This window comes from Lithobates pipiens, unplaced genomic scaffold (genome assembly GCF_037356315.1).
Source record: "Lithobates pipiens isolate NorthernLeopardFrog02 unplaced genomic scaffold, aLitPip1_a1.2 Scaffold_28, whole genome shotgun sequence".
In the NCBI taxonomy this organism is placed as follows: domain Eukaryota; kingdom Metazoa; phylum Chordata; class Amphibia; order Anura; family Ranidae; genus Lithobates; species Lithobates pipiens.
The window spans coordinates 204,920,922-204,938,397 of record NW_027507789.1 but is presented as its reverse complement, the minus strand read 5'-3'; the positions used below and the strand labels follow the sequence as shown (position 1 = coordinate 204,938,397).

The following is a 17,476-nucleotide window of genomic DNA, read 5'->3' as shown; positions in this document are numbered from 1 at the left end:
CCGCGGACGTCCGCTCTGTGCGCTAGATTCGCTTCCTGGTACCTTGGTTGTTCACGACCGAGTGTATGGAACGCACACATCACTTCCGGTGTGTGTTACGCCCTGACGCGTTTCGTCATTTCCGACTTCGTCCGAGGGCTTAACACACCACACCGGAAGACAACAAATATACACTGTGGGAACCAATGATAACGGACAGCCGCTGGGAGTGACAAGCGCGGGATCCAATACAAGTCCACTCATTGCAATCAGGATCCCCTGTCACATCGCCGCCGCCGCAAAACAATCAAAGGACCCAGTGCACAAACAAAATTTCCATAAGCCTATTATAATCTTACGAGTATACATAAACATTGTCACAAAAACATTGTATAAAAACGAAACCGTTTTGCATATACATCCACATCTTATATACTTAAAAAATACTAAAATTATCGGGATTACCCCTATTGGCATGGAAACAATCAGATAAAAACATAATACATTGTGTACATTTTCACAACATATAAAATAAAATTAAGTAAACCCAGAATTACTAAAAGCATCCAGAAATGCTCAAAAAATTATATGCCAAAAGTATATATATATATATATATATATATATATATATATATATATATATATATATATATATATATATATATATATATATATATATATATATATATATATATATATATATATATATAAACTTATTTTTGTCTCTATATCTAACTAATGGGACAATCTCATCGGTCTTATATGAATCCTATTATATATGGGGCATACTCAATTTTATGATTAAATTGTGTCTAGATGTAAATATAAAATGAAACCATAAATAAAAATAACGATGATAATAATGAAAATAAATAAACGTAAACCAAAAAAAATAATAATAAACTTACGAATGAAAAATGAAATAAAATAGAATAAAATAAAATGAATATAACTAAAAATAAAAGTAAAAATAAAATGAACAAAAATATATATATAAATAAAATAAAAATAAAGATGAAAAAATATGAAAATGTATGAAAAAATCAAAACCAAAAATACATGATAAATATGAATGTAAATGTTAAGAGATCACTCAATAATAAAAAAAGCTAAGTTTCACTAATAAAGCAATTTATATCGAGTTCGATATTCAAGCCCTTTGGATTTAGAACGTCTGTTAAGTATATCCACTGGGTTTCCCGCTTTGAGAGTTCGCGGACAAGGTTAATGTCCCTCCAATGGGGCCTAACCTGCTCAATCCTCCAAAAACGCAATCCGGATGGATCTTTATCATGTTGAAGTTTAAAATGAAGTGATACGTTCTGATCTTTATAACCTATTTTAATGTTATGTATGTGCTCTGCTATCCTGACCCTAAATTTCCTCTTTGTTCTTCCGATGTACATTAGGCCGCACGTAAGGGCATACACAACATGGGTGCTGTTACATGTAATAAATTGCTTCAGGGCAAATTCCCTTTTATTCGAAGCTGAGATGAATTTATCAAGATTCCTGATGGGGTTCTTAATTTCTCGACAAGCTTTGCATTTACGACAGGCAAAGAAACCATTCCTGTCCCAAAATGTGAGAGGATGGGCAGGTGGATCTATGACTTATTTTATAATTTTATCCCCAAAACTAGGCGCCTTCCTGTAAATAAATTGTGGTCGAGTGGGTAACACTGAATTAAATTTCTTATCTAACAGAAGGATAGGCCAATGTTTTTAAAAAATATTTTCCACTTCTTTATATTGCATGTGGAAATTAGAAATGAAGCCCCATTCTTTATTATTCATAGGACCTTTTTCCTTATTATCTACTATCGATGGCATCACTAAATTGTGTTCTAGTAAACACTGTTCTTGGGACCTTACCCACGTCATCAATAACTTTTTGTAGATCATGAGGGTTATAGCCTCTGGCAATAAATTTATTACCAAGAACGGTGGCCTGGGATATATAATTGTTAAAATCTGTAAAATTCCTGCGGACCCTCATTATTTGACCTTTGGAAATATTTCGCAACCAATTCGGATGGTGTCCACTGGATATGGGCAAATAACTGTTCCGATCCGTTTTCTTAAAGAACACTTTTGTTTCAAGTTTGTCCCCTTTACGATATACCGTTACATCAAGGAAATTGACGGAAATTAACGGTATATCGTAAAGGGGACAAACTTGAAACAAAAGTGTTCTTTAACCACTTCCCACCCGGCCGATGCATATATACGGCCGGGTGGGAGCCGTCTACTCCTGATATGACGTTCAGGAACGTCATTCAGGAGTAGCGGGATCGCGCGCGCAGCGGCGCGATCCCGATGTGCTCGTGTCACCCGGACACGGCACATCTCAGATCGGCAGGAGGGCTCTGTGATTGGCCCTCCTGATCACATGACGGCCGTGTCCAATCACGGCCGTCATGTGATGTAAACAAACAGCCGGTTGCTAGGCAATCGGCTCTCCTCTCCTCACACGGAAGTCACCGCTGAGGAGAGGAGAGCAGAACGCTGCAGCCGGCTGATGATCAGTGAGTATGGGCTGCTTTTTACAGCTTTTTACTCACTGATTATCAGTGTAGTGTAAACACACAACACACCACACAGTACAAACACAGTCCCCACATATGTCCCCAAAACACACATGTCCCCAAAACATACATGTCCCCAAATAATAAAAACACATGTCCCTAATAATAAAAACATGTCCCCCACATATGTCCCACTAAAATCACATGTCCCAATGATTATCTGCACACATATGTACGTGATCACCTGCACACATATGTACATGATCATTTGCGTACATATGTCCGTGATCACACAAACCAATTATTATACACTTAACGGAATTTTTTTTACCAAAAACATGTAGCAGAATACATTTTGGCTTAAATTTATGACAAAATTTGATTTTATTGGATTTCTTTTCAAATAGAAAAAAGAAAATATTTTTTTTTCCAAATTTCCGCTATTTTTGCGCTTATATCGCAAAAAAAAAAAAAAAACGGAGTCGTGAATAAATAACACCAAAATAAAGCTCTATTTGTGCGAACAAAATGATAACAATTTCATTTGGGTACAGTGTAGCACGACCGCGCAATTGTCACTGAAAGCGCTGAAAGCTGAAAATTGGGCTGGGAAGGAAGGGGGTGAAAGTGCCCTGTATTGTAGTGGTTAAGAAAACGGATCGGAAATTAAGGGTCAGGATAGCAGAGCACATACATAACATTAAAATAGGTTATAAAGATCATAACGTATCACTTCATTTTAAACTTCAACACGATAAAGATCCATCCGGATTGCGTTTTTGGAGGATTGAGCAGGTTAGGCCCCATTGGAGGGGCATTAACCTTGTCCGCGAACTCTCAAAGCGGGAAACCCAGTGGATATACTTAACAGACGTTCTAAATCCAAAGGGCTTGAATATCGAACTCGATATAAATTGCTTTATTAGTGAAACTTAGCTTTTATTATTGAGTGATCTCTTAACATTTACATTCATATTTAATCATGTATTTTTGGTTTTGATTTTTTCATACATTTTCATCTTTTTTCATTTTTATTTTTAATTTTATTTTTATTTCTATTTTCATTTTTATTTTATTTATATATATTTTTGTTCATTTTATTTTTACTTTTATTTTATTTTATTTTTAGTTATATTCATTTTATTTTATTCCATTTTATTTCATTTTTCATTCGTAAGTTTATTATTATTATTTTTTTGGTTTACATTTATATATTTATTTTCATTATTATCATCGTTATTTTTATTTATGGTTTCATTTTATATTTACATCTAGACACAATTTAATCATAAAGTTGAGTATGCCCCATATATAATAAGATACATATAAGACCGATGAGATTGTCCCATTAGTTGGATATAGAGACAAAAATAAGTTATATATATATATATATATATATTATATATTATATATATATTCTTTTGGCATATAATTTTTTGAGCATTTCTGGATGCTTTTAGTAATTCTGGGTTTACTTAATTTTATTTTATATGTTGTGAAAATGTACACAATGTATTATGTTTTTATCTGATTGTTTCCATGGCAATAGGGGTAATCCCGATAATTTTTTAACCAAGTATATAAGATGTGGATGTATATGCAAAACGGTTTTTGTTTTTATACAATGTTTTTATGACAATGTTTATGTATACTCGTAAGATTATAATAGGCTTATGGAAAAAAAAATTTGTGCACTGGGTCCTTTGATTGTTTTGTGGCGGCGGCGATGTGACAGGGGATCCTGATTGCAATGAGTGGACTTGTATTGGATCCCGCGCTTGTCACTCCCAGCGGCTGTCCGTTATCATTGGTTCCCACAGTGTATATTTGTTGTCTTCCGGTGTGGTGTGTTATGCCTTCGGACAAAGTCGGAAATGACGAAATGCGTCAAGGCGTAACACACACCGGAAGTGATGTGTGCGTTCCATACACTCGGTCGTGAACAACCAAGGTACCAGGAAGCGACTCTAGCGCACAGAGCGGACGTCCGCGGTTACTTAAGGGGGTTCACCACGAGGAATAAGGCACAGTACACATACTCAATTGCGATTGTTTTTACTATATTTGGTACGCATAATTTTATATGGGGGGTCTCTAATAAAGGTGTTTAAACAATATTACGCTATGTTGGTATGATCTTGTTTCCTTTATGAAAAACATCGGACCTCCCCATTATGGTGACACCTAGCGACCAAGGAATATAATTGTTTGACATATTGAAGGCTCATATACTCTTGATTTTCTGGTGAGTGTACCCCCAAGGGGGGCTCGTATTTTGAGAGCACGAAAGGTGGAACGTGAGGTAAAAGGTGGTTTCTATCTTTCTTCTTATCACGAGCTGGACTCTATCACCACTATTTCATGAGCACAAATGAATGACATCTGAACAAGATTCTGTACGATTTGAGCGCTGCTATATTATATATATATATATATATATATATATATATATATATATATATATATATATATATATATATATATATATATATATATATATATATATATATATATATATATATATATATAATCTGCAGGGGACAGCTCCCCACTAGGGAGGCAGGTCCATGACAACCTGGGCTGGCAGGAAGCCAATGATGCAGGCTGTCATTTAACCTAGAAGAGGGGCGCCATCTAGAGATGGAAAGGACTATCTGCAGGGGACAGCTCCCCCTATGGGGGGGGAAGATCCATGACAACCAGGGCTGACAGGAAGCCAATGATGCAGGCTGTAATTTAACCTAGAAGAGGGGCGCCATCTAGTGACAGAGAGGACTATCTGCAGGAGACCGCTCTAGATTATAGGTTTTGCTATGAAAAGGGTGAGCCTTACCTCTGATAGGAACTGATGTCATCATTCAACCATTCCTCAAACGCCTTGTCTCCAGAGCTCCCTCCGGTGTTGCCGCTGCCAACATTTGAGCTGGGTATGGAGGAACAGGACACAGATTGGTCTCATTACCAATTAGAATCCCACAGGACCAAATGCGTCACATGACTAAGAGGAGGAGACCCAGAAATGTCTTACCGATGAGACGGGCCGCCCATCACCTTCGGTTGCGGAGGAGTCCAGTTTCGGGCTGAAGATGTCTCCTCTGACCACTCGCGGCCTTCAGCCAACGTGGCAACCTGAGAAGTGCGAAAGTACATATCACATAACGTTCTTACAGCGTTCCTCAGATAGTTAACGTAGACTTCAACCCTAACTGCATGACATTTAGATTGCTGTTGCACAGTGTAAGAAATAATTGCTTTTGTTTTCATAAAATGCTGTTTTAACCTGAATTGCACCTTTGCAACTCAGTGCAGTTATTTCTCAGGGAACATGGCATTAAATGCTCTCGCTAATTGTAAGACTGTGACCAGCTGGTAACCACAGATCATCTGAGCACAGGGATGGTGGGAACCCTTCATAATGGGCACAGCAGGTGTACAGACCCGGGAACTCAGCACAGGGATGGTGGGAACCCTTCATAATGGGCACAGCAGGTGCACAGACCCGGGAACTCAGCACAGGGATGGTGGGAACCCTTCATAATGGACACAGCAGGTGCACAGACCCGGGAACTCAGCACAGGGATGGTGGGAACCCCTCATAATGGGCACAGCAGGTGTACAGACCCAGGAACTCAGCACAGGGATGGTGGGAACCCCTCAATGGGCACAGCAGGTGTACAGACCCAGGAACTCAGCACAGGGATGGTGGGAACCCCTCATAATGGGCACAGTAGGTATGCAATCCCAGAAACCCAGCACAGGGATGGTGGGAACCCCTCATAATGGGCACAGCAGGTGTACAGACCCAGGACCTCAGCACAGGGATGGTGGGAACCCCTCATAATGGGCACAGCAGGTGTACAGACCCAGGACCTCAGTACAGGGATGGTGGGAACCCCTCATAATGGGCACAGCAGGTGTACAGACCCGGGAACTCAGCACAGGGATGGTGGGAACCCCTCATAATGGGCACAGCAGGTGTACAGACCCAGGAACTCAGCACAGGGATGGTGGGAACCCCTCATAATGGGCACAGTAGGTATGCAATCTCAGAAACCCAGCACAGGGATGGTGGGAACCCCTCATAATGGGCACAGCAGGTGTACAGACCCGGAAACTCAGCATAGAGATCTCACCAATCGAGTCTCCATGAAATAAAGTTAACTCTGCTTGGGTGGCCTGACCCTCTAATAGAAGTGCATTATGTCCGAGTTTGATTTGAAGAAATATAATATAAGTCACAGCGGCGTCATCAGCCACCCTTGGACGGGGAGTCTCACCTTGTCGCGGTAGAGAGCTGCCGCTCGGCTGTTGTACTTCTCCTGCAGGCTCCAGCAGGGGTCGTATTCATCCTGCGTTTCCAGGAACTGGCGGAATTTGCCGTTCCCACCGGCCTTCATCTTTTCCAGCTCTACATCCTTCCACTTGTCCATAGTGACCGAACGGACAAAGCTGGGAGGAAGCAAACACGTCACCATTAGCTGCATTAACTATATCCATGGTACTTCTCTGTATGGGGGGGTTTAAACTTTGGGCCCACACACACACACACACAATACTGACAAGCGGTCTGAAGATTTTCAGATCATTAGTACGGTAAGTTCGACAGACGATTTCACTTTTTCGTCAGACAAAAGCTGGATGTGGAAACTATAAAATGTGTCGCCTGTAAGCTCAACGTTCGATTTTCGTTTCATTGGTAAGAAAGAAAAAAATCTTAAGTGTAAGACTACAAAAAATAAATAAATAATGGTAAGCAGAAGACTACGCATGCTCAGAAATGAAAAAAAAAAAAATACATACCAAACTATTTAAACACAGTACGTCACCTCTGAAGTTGCATTCTGTCGTATGAGAATTTACGCATGAGGAGTAACCCCTTAACTTTCTACATGAGACTAGCATGCAAAAAAAAACAAAAAACGGTCGTCCAAAAATCTAAGCGTGTGTACAAGGCTTTCTTCCAATGATGCAGTGGGGTCTATCATCAGGCCTAAGCACCTTATGTCGGGGTAGGTGGGGATCCTTAGCTTTGGAGTCCTTCACCTAGTGAAGTCAGGTCAACCATTGATGATAGAGGATGTAGGTTGTAAACCTCAGACATGAAATAGGAACAAAGCATGTGCCTCTTTAGTGTGTACGTGTGTCAATTCAGAGCACTAAATGTAATTTCTGTCTGCTGTCTCGTTCCTCTGCTATCAGCATGAATCACTTCTAACGTGTTTTCCTGACACCAAGAGAAAAATGATGACAGAAGGAGGAGCTCCAGATGACTGATAACCTCAGCTCTATTTTGGTGTGCTGTGTGGAAAGGGGGGGGGGGTAGATGTGTCCCTTCTCTCCAATCAGCTTACAGAGTTCTCCTCACTGAGCTCCGAGTTGAGCAACTTCAGCTATTCACCCCCTTTTTTCTGAACTCTGACAAACTACAAATTCAGCACTTTGAACAGATGTAGAGAAGATAAACTAGTACAACTTAGATAGGAGTATTTGTTTCATCTCTGTTCATCACCTGGGGCCAGTCACTTCTCTGGGTATACGTCATTTAAAAACTAATAGCCATTATGTAGTGTATGTAATTTCCAATGATGAATGTAAAGCTCCCAATCTTGGCAGGACTACACAGCTTTTAAGAAATGGTTTGAGTGATCTTTCGTATGACCTTGCTATGAACAATCCCAAAAACGTTTCAAGGCATTTTAATAACTGGGGGGGGGGGGGGGGGGGAGGGCGGGGAGACTTTACCAATAAGCGATCAATTTATAAAATATTTGTTGGATAAAAGTCACACACATTCATGCAGAATGGACAAATCATTCCCTGTATATCCTGTAATACAGGGGTAGGCAACCTGGCGCCTGCCGGCTGTTGCAGAACTACAAGTCCCATCACGCCTCTGAGAGTAATTGTAACTGCCAGCCTTGCAATGCTTCATGGGAAATGTAGTTCCACAACAGCTGGAAGGCCCCAGCTTGTCTACTCCTGCTGTAATAGATTAATTCCGATGACCGCCAGCGCCATCTAGTGGCCAAAATGTGGTAGAATTTACCTGAAAAACCTCAATGAGGAAATATATAATAAATCAGCCTCTCAGCCTTCTTAACAGTGAGGAACCCTTAAAATAACTTTTTGGCTTCAGGTAACCCCTGCTAATAACGATTATATTTACACGTCATGGGAGATTAGTGGGAAGAAAGCATATCCCTCTATAGTGTGTACTTGTCTCAATCCAGAGTGCCAAGTGCCAATTCTGTCTGCTGCTTCCTTACCTTGCTATCTTCATAAATCACTTCAGACAAGATTTCCTGACACCAAGAGCAAAAAGGTGACAGAGGAGGGACCTCCAGCACACAGCCTGCACTTGACAGTCTCAGCTCGGTTGCTGTGGGGGGGGGGGGGGGGTTGTCCTTTCCCTCCAATCAGCTCTCTGAGCTCGCCTCACTGAACTCTGCAGAGTGTAACATCTTTTCTGACATTTCAGACGAGGAGCTAAATAAAGTCTGGACTCTGAATAGATGAAGAGAAGACTGCAGATAAACCTTAGGTAGGAGGATGCGTTTCATCTGTGTGTATCACCTGGGGCCAGTCCCTTCATTGGGTAGACTGTTTAATCCTGTATATATTCACATACTGATAACACCTCTAGGATTATTGTGTGTTGTGTTTTATAGGGTTACATAGGAATTGCTAAAACTGGAGAGTGCAGAATCTGGTGCAGCTCTGCAAAGAAACCAATCAGCTTCCAGGATTTATTGTCAAAGCTTAACCACTTACCGACTGTGCTATAGCCGAATGATGGCTTCGGCACGGACGGCCTCCTGCGATTGTGCCCACTGCGGTCGGCATGCTCTGTGATCAGTGTCTGGAGAACATTGCTGATGACAGGGGTAAAGAGCCAATCAGCGTCTCTTTATCACATGATCAGCTGTGTCCAATCACAGTGGATCACAAATGTAAATAGAAGCCGGTTATCGGCACTGTTTTACTTGCTCTAAACATAAATTGACACCCTAAGAATGCATTAAAGATGGTGCAGCTATCAAACAGAACACAGCGCACACAGCGCACGATGAGAATGGGGTACACATCGCCCAATGATGGGGTTCACAGCGCACACCTCGCTCGATGATAATGGGGTACACATCGCCCAATGATGGGGTACACAGTGCACACGTCACCCAATAATGGGGTACACATCGCCCAATGATGGTGTACACAGCGCACACGTCACCCGATGATAATGGGGTACACATTGCCCGATGATGGGGTACACAGCGCATACGTCACCCGATGATAATGGGGTACACATTGCCCGATGATGGGGTACACAGCGCACACATCGCCCGATGAGAATGGGGTACGTTGAAGCAATAGTGGGCTTAAAGCGGTGTTAAAAAATTTAAAGTCAGCAGCTACAAATACTGCAGCTGCTGACTTTTAATAATCGGACACTTACCTGTCCCAGGGTCCAGTGATGCGGGGGGGGGGGGGAATCTAAGCCCCGCTCGTCTCCCCTTCCACTTGGCGGTGCCGGCATCTTAACGGTGGGCGTCCCAGCTGTGGCTTCACAACCGGGCACCCACTGTGTATGCGCGAGCCGCGCCATGTGACTGGCTGCGCAATAATCTGGGACCGGTCTCGTGTCCCAGATGATCGCCTAGAGGAAGAGGCGACCCTCCCTTCCTGTGCCCAGGGAAGTGACGTCAGGAGCCCAGACTACGAGGGACCCCCTAGCAACAGGCATTTAGAGGCGAGTTTAATAAAAAAAATTCTCCAAATTTTTTTTTTTAAGCACATGAGTCATTTTCCCCATATTTTATGCTCAGGCGTTTTAAATAGCCTTGTAGGATTTAAATGTCATTTTAGTATGTGTGCGCTGTAATCTTTTCCCAACAACGAGAGCATGAGGATCGGAGAAGAGAGACGAAGACTGACTTCTCTACAAAAGGACATCTAAACTGATAATTAGGGCAGTCCCAAGTGTCCACCAGTGCTGCCAACAAGCACCCATCAGTGTCGCCCGCCAGCGCCCATCAGTGTCCCCATCTGTGCCACCTACCAGTGCCACCTACCAGTGCCGCCCGCCACTGTCTCCTCAGTGTGCCCTATCAGTGCTGCCTACCAGTGCCTCCTCATCAGTGTCCCTACCAGTGCTTCCTCAGTGTGCCCTATCAGTGTCCCTATCAGCGCCGCCTACCAGTGCCCAACAGCACCCATCAGTGACGCCCACCAGTGCCTCTTCAGTGTGCCCTATCAGTGCTGCCTACCAGTGCCTTCTCAGTGTGCCCCATCAGTGCTGTCTACCAGTGCCTCCTCATCAGTTCCCACCACTGCCTCAGTATCATCTACCAGTGCCCATCAGTGCCGCCTACCAGTGCCTCCTCAATGTGCCCTATCAGTGTCACCTACCAGTACCACATACCAGTGGCCCATCAGCAATGCTCACCAATGACCATCAGTGCCTCCTTAGTGTGCCCCATCAGTGCTGCCTACCAGTGCCTCCTCATCAGTGTCCCTACCAGTGTTAATTTTGTTGACTAAAACATTTTAGTTGACGAAATGAATACTATTTTAGTCGACTAAAATACGACAAACTAAAATGCAATTTTAGTCAAGACTAAAACTAAATTGAAATTTGACTTAGAAATTAACACTGGTCTGTAGTGCATTTTCATACCTCAATACCATAAATAACAGATTTTTCACTCCAGCAGTATATAACGAGTTCAGAAATTGTAGAGAAATGTTAACTAATGGATTACAATTTAATTACACCCATTCGATTTTAGATTACTAAAATGTCCTGGAGATTTTTTGTTTACTAAATACGACTAAAACAATTGCAGAAGACTAAAATGGGTCAAAAACTAAAGTGCCATTTTAGTCCTAAGACTAAAACTAAATTGAAATTTGCTGCCAAAATGAACACTGGTCCCTACCAGTGCCTCCTCAGTGTGCCCTATCAGGAGGAGGAAAATGACCTGTTTGAAAAATTGTATAAACTATGAAAAAGTTGGGGTTTTTTTTTCAAAAATTTTCGGTCTTTATTCATTTAGCAAAAAATAAAAAACCCAGTGGTGATTAACCACTTGCTTACTGGGCACTTAAACCCCCCTCAGTCCCAGACCAATTTTCAGCTTTCAGCGCTGATGCACTTTGAGTGACAATTACGCGGTCATACAACACTGTACCCAAATGAAATTTTTATCATTTTTTTCCCACAAATAGAGCTTTCTTTTGGTGGTATTTAGTTACAGCTCGGAGTTTTATTTTTTGCTAAACAAACAAAAAAAGATGCAAAAAAAAAAAAAAAATCATGTTTTAATAGTTTGTTATAAAATTTTGCAAACGGGTCATTTTTCTCCTTCATTGAAATGCGCTGATTAGGCGGCACTGATGGGCTGCATTGGTGGGCACTGATGGGCTGCATTGGTGGGCACTGATGGGCTGCATTGGTGGGCACTGATGGGTTGCACTGGTGGGCACTGATAGGCATAGTTAAGGCGGCACTAATAGGCACAGATAAGGCGGCACAGATAAGGCGGCACTGATGGGCACAGATGGGCACAGATAAGATGGCACGGATGGGTGGCACGGATAAGTGGCACGGATGGGTGGCACGGATGGGCACTGATAGGTACCACAGATAGATGGGACTGATGGGCACTGATAGGTGGCTCTGATAGGTGGCACTGCTGGGCACTGATGGGCGGCACTGCTGGGCACTGATGGGCGGCACTGCTGGGCACTGATGGGCGGCACTGGGGTGCAGCACCTTTGAGGCAGATTTTGGGTGGCACTGTGGGTGGCACTGTGGGTGGCACTGTGGGCACTGCTGGGTGGCACTGGGCACTGCTGGGTGGCACTGTGGGCACTATGGGCACTGCTGGGTGGCACTGACAGGGGGGCACTTACTTTATTTCAGGATGGCACTGCGGGTGGCAGGTGGGCACTGGCAGGGGGCAGGTGTCCGCTTGAATTGCTGGCCGTGATCGGGACTGATGTCCCGAACACGGCCGCCGGCGATCGGCTTTTTTTTTTTCTCCTCGCGCTATCAGCGCGAGGAGGAATACTAGCCGATTACCGGCTCCGTTTTATCACATGATCAGCTGTCATTGGCTGACAGCTGATCACGTGATAAGGGGTCGGGATCGACCCCTTACACGGATCGGTGATCAGGCGAGTCTCACGGACTCGCCGATCACAGGGCGCGCAGGCCGCTCGTATCCGGGACGACGTCAATAGACGTAGTCCCGGCAATCTAGGTCCGCGCTAATGCCGTCATTCGGCAATAGCGCGGATCCCAAGTAGTTAAATACTACCAAATGAAAGTTCTATTTGTGTGAAATAAATAAGTGAGAAAAATTGAATTTGGGTACAGTATTACATCGCCACGCAATTGTCAAAGTGTGGCAAGTGGTTAACTGAACAAGCTAAAGCTTGAAGCCGATTGGCTACCATGCAGAGCTGCACCAGAATTTGCACTCTACAGTTTAAGTAAATCAACCCCATAGGGCTTCTTATTTGTAGAGATCCAGTCATTTCATGGTGGACATCGAATGGTTCTAGGAGACTCACGAGAGATAAGGGTTGACCTTAGAACAGTCCTGCTTGGATGGCCGGGTTCCAATTATGTACTGAGGGTGCCATTGCTTTTCAGGGATGATCACAGCTTCCAGGAACCATGGGTGGAAAGTTTGGTTGTAGCAAGGCTGAGGACCACCTCCCTATTCTACGTATTAGTGCTGGACCAATCACCATCACATGGAGAAAGTCACATGCTCCTCCAATCCCAGAATTTGTGGTTATTTTCTTGGCTCCCATTTGGAAGAACGGGACAGATGGTAGACTCTCACCTGAGATGGACTCCGAGGCCCCGATGTTTTCCGGAACATTCTAGACATATCCAGATACCATAAGTCACACTGACCCATTGAGGGTTAAACGCCCCGCACTCAAAGCAGGTCTAGAAGAGAGCGAGAGAAAGGACACATGTTCATAGCTACCGAGATGATCCCTTAAACAGTCAATCAGATTCCACTGTGCAATGCAACAGTCCTCCAAAGAAATAGACGTAGCCTGGCCTCGCCTTTTCCACCTTCTGAGCCCAACTACTGACCACACGGCCTATCAAAGTGACCACCTAACAGTTCGCTACGGAAGGGAAGACAAGGAGCCAGGCTCTTGACAAGGACAGCTGGTCACAATCTACATACCAGACCACCCCCAGCAGAGTCCCCAAAAGATGGAGGGACATCTGGAAAGCTGTAGAGGTCTACTAAAGCTCATCACTGGCACATTAGTATCTGTTGCCACTGGTAACTTGAAAGCTGAACTCCATTAAAAAATGTGATACGTGCCTAAGAGGTTCTAAACCCTTCCACATTCTATCCAAATATAAATAAAAAAATAAAAAATAAATAAAAAGTTTGACTTTAGATATAAAACCAGCCAGGAAGTGACATCAATCGCCAAGATAAATAGAGGTTGACTTACGTTATTCTCATCCTGAACTCGAACCTCCTTCAAGACCTTCCTTGTCCGAGGACTGGCCATTTCTCTGCAAGACATAAAACACGGAGTTATGACCTCCTTACAGCTCCGTCCCCATTAGGAGACAGGCTAGGATAGTGGGGGAGAGGGCTGAAGATTGTGGAAATCACAGAGCGCCCCGTGATTGGGCCAGGTCACTCATTTCTTGCCCAACGTCTATGTTCTATAAGGAAGCCCATGTTCATTTCCTGGCAAGACTGTGAAAGCGCAGTGCGCCATGTCCATCATTTCCTACCCAAATTATAAAACCAGTGTCCCATGCTCCTCATACCCAGCCAAGATTAAGAAACTACAGTGTCCTAGGGTTGGTTCATCTCCCACCCAACTCTTGAAACCACAGCGCTCCATGGTTGTCCATGGTCCCTCATCTCCCACCCAACTCTTGAAACCACAGCGCTCCATGGTTGTCCATGGTCCCTCATCTTCCAACCAACTCTTGAAACCACAGTGCTCCATGGTTGTCCGATGTCCCTCATCTTCCCACCCAGCTCTTCAAACCACAGTGCTCCAAAATTGTGGCCATGTCCTCCATCTCCTACCCAGCTTTTGAAACCAAAATGCTTCATGGTTGACCCATGTCCCTCATCTCCTACCTATGAATAGTCACCATGCATTAAATCACCTATACGTGTACGGCCACCATGCATTGATCCCCAATACGTGTTCGGCCACCATGCATTGATCCCCAATACGTGTTCGGCCACCATGCATTGATCCCCAATACGTGTTCGACCACCATGCATTGATCACCAATACGTGTTCGGCCACCATGCATTGATCACCAATACGTGTTCGGCCACCATGCATTGATCACCAATACGTGTACGGCCACCATGCATTGATCACCAATACATTTAAGGCCACCATGCATTGATCACCAATACATTTAAGGCCACCATGCATTGATCACCAATACATTTAAGGCCACCATGCATTGATCCCCAATACGTGTTCGGCCACCATGCATTGATCCCCAATACGTGTTCGGCCACCATGCATTGATCACCAATACCTGTACGGCCACCATGCATTGATCACCAATACCTGTACGGCCACCATGCATTGATCACCAATACATTTAAGGCCACCATGCATTGATCCCCAATACGTGTTCGGCCACCATGCATTGATCCCCAATACGTGTTCGGCCACCATGCATTGATCCCCAATACGTGTTCGGCCACCATGCATTGATCCCCAATACGTGTTCGGCCACCATGCATTGATCCCCAATACGTGTTCGGCCACCATGCATTGATCCCCAATACGTGTACGGCCACCATGCATTGATCCCCAATATGTGTACGGCCACCATGCATTGATCACCAATACATTTAAGGCCACCATGCATTGATCCCCAATATGTGTTCGGCCACCATGCATTGATCCCCAATACATGTACAGCCACCATGCATTGATCCCCAATACGTGTTCGGCCACCATGCATTGATCCCCAATACGTGTTCGGCCACCATGCATTGATCCCCAATACGTGTTCGGCCACCATGCATTGATCCCCAATACGTGTTCGGCCACTATGCATTGATCCCCAATACGTGTTCGGCCACCATGCATTGATCACCAATACGTGTTCGGCCACCATGCATTGATCACCAATACGTGTTCGGCCACCATGCATTGATCACCAATATGTGTAAGGCCACCATGCATTGATCACCAATATGTGTAAGGCCACCATGCATTGATCACCAATATGTGTAAGGCCACCATGCATTGATCACCAATATGTGTAGGGCCACCATGCATTGATCACCTATATGTGTAGGGCCACCATGCATTGATCACCAATACGTGTTCGGCCACCATGCATTGATCCCCAATACGTGTTCGGCCACCATGCATTGATCACCAATACGTGTTCGGCCACCATGCATTGATCACCAATACGTGTTCGGCCACCATGCATTGATCACCAATATGTGTAAGGCCACCATGCATTGATCCCCAATACGTGTTCGGCCACCATGCATTGATCCCCAATACGTGTTCGGCCACCATGCATTGATCACCAATACGTGTTCGGCCACCATGCATTGATCACCAATATGTGTAGGGCCACCATGCATTGATCACCTATATGTGTAGGGCCACCATGCATTGATCACCTATATGTGTAGGGCCACCATGCATTGATCACCAATATGTGTAGGGCCACCATGCATTAATCACCAATATGTGTAGGGCCACCATGCATTAATCACCAATATGTGTAGGGCCACCATGCATTGATCACCTATATGTGTTGGGTCATGTATAGAGTTGCACTGCCCCAAACCAATGACAACGATATGTCACCATCATCCCTCCTCCAGCCAATCAGCGCCAGCCTCCTCTGACCGGACTGACCAGCGCCAATGAATGCAGAATTCTGCAGCTTCTCATAAACCCCCCATCCCCGGCTCATCGGACGTTATTCTCCTACGCCGGCCGCCGTACACGGGTCACTTTCCTGGGACACCATGTCACCCATCCCCCCCAATGGATCTGATCTCCAGACCACCAAACAGACATCCCATACACAGCGCAATCTCATTGTTACCCATAGCAACGGCTAAGGCGCAAAATAATCAAAGCGCCCTAGACACCACCGATCGGATTTCTTCAGCGATGTGATCACCCAGAGCAGGAATAAACCAAAGGATGGGGATTGGTGATCGATCACCGATCAATCGTATTTATGAATCAGTTCTATCGGTCCATGAACCGATCTGATCGGTGACAGAAGATCCTCCATTCATTGGTCATCCGATCTCAGAGAAGGACGGGGAGGGCACACCGACACAGCCCCGGAGAGCCGGATGGGGGAGAAGTTTCACCTGCGGGCGGCGGGTCACTTGATCCGGTGCTCGGTACGGTCGGTCGGTCGGTGGTGATCGGTGATGTCAGTGTCTCTCCGCCGCCATCTTCCGGCTACGTTGCAGCCGCGCGGAGGATTGTGGGAGAGGCCGGCATTAACCCCTCCTCCGCCGGAGGACCAAACCCCGCCCCCTCCCCTCTGTACCGATATATACGTGGAATACAGGGTCCACATACTCACATAGGCAATAAGGCGCCACATGGTGGAATACAGGGGCCATGCGGGTACCTTTGGAGGTAGAAAAGTATTACAGGGGCCACACGGGTACCTTTGGAGCTAGAAAAGTATTATAGGGGGCCACACAGGTGATGCAGGGGCAACATATGTAGTACAGGGGCCACACAGGCATAATATATGAGCTGCAAAGGTAATATAAGGTTCTACACAGGTGATATGAGGGCCACACAGGTACAGTAGTACAGGGGCCACACAGATAATATAGGAACTACACAGGTAATATAGAAAGGGGCCACACAGGTAATATAAGGGCTAGACATGTAATTTGGGGACTACATAGGCAACATAGGGGCCACACAGGTCAT

The 17,476-nt window shown here is 44.5% G+C and overlaps 1 protein-coding gene across 5 annotated transcripts in view; it reads right to left on the bottom strand.

Moving 5' to 3' along the window:
• The window catches only part of ARFGAP1 (ARF GTPase activating protein 1), a 42,271-nt gene extending 25,237 nt beyond the window's left edge, over positions 1-17,034 (bottom strand). For all 5 annotated transcript variants that reach the window (XM_077460347.1, XM_077460344.1, XM_077460346.1 and 2 more), the window contains exons 1-6: positions 16,894-17,034; positions 14,000-14,063; positions 13,360-13,469; positions 6,784-6,955; positions 5,535-5,635; positions 5,340-5,429 (exon numbers count right to left, since the gene is read on the bottom strand). In XM_077460347.1, the coding sequence (XP_077316473.1) occupies positions 5,340-5,429; positions 5,535-5,635; positions 6,784-6,955; positions 13,360-13,469; positions 14,000-14,059 (533 nt within the window). In that variant the 5' untranslated portion in view covers positions 14,060-14,063; positions 16,894-17,034. The remainder of the gene's footprint in view (positions 1-5,339; positions 5,430-5,534; positions 5,636-6,783; positions 6,956-13,359; positions 13,470-13,999; positions 14,064-16,893) is intronic.
• Positions 17,035-17,476: the final 442 nt, after the last annotated feature.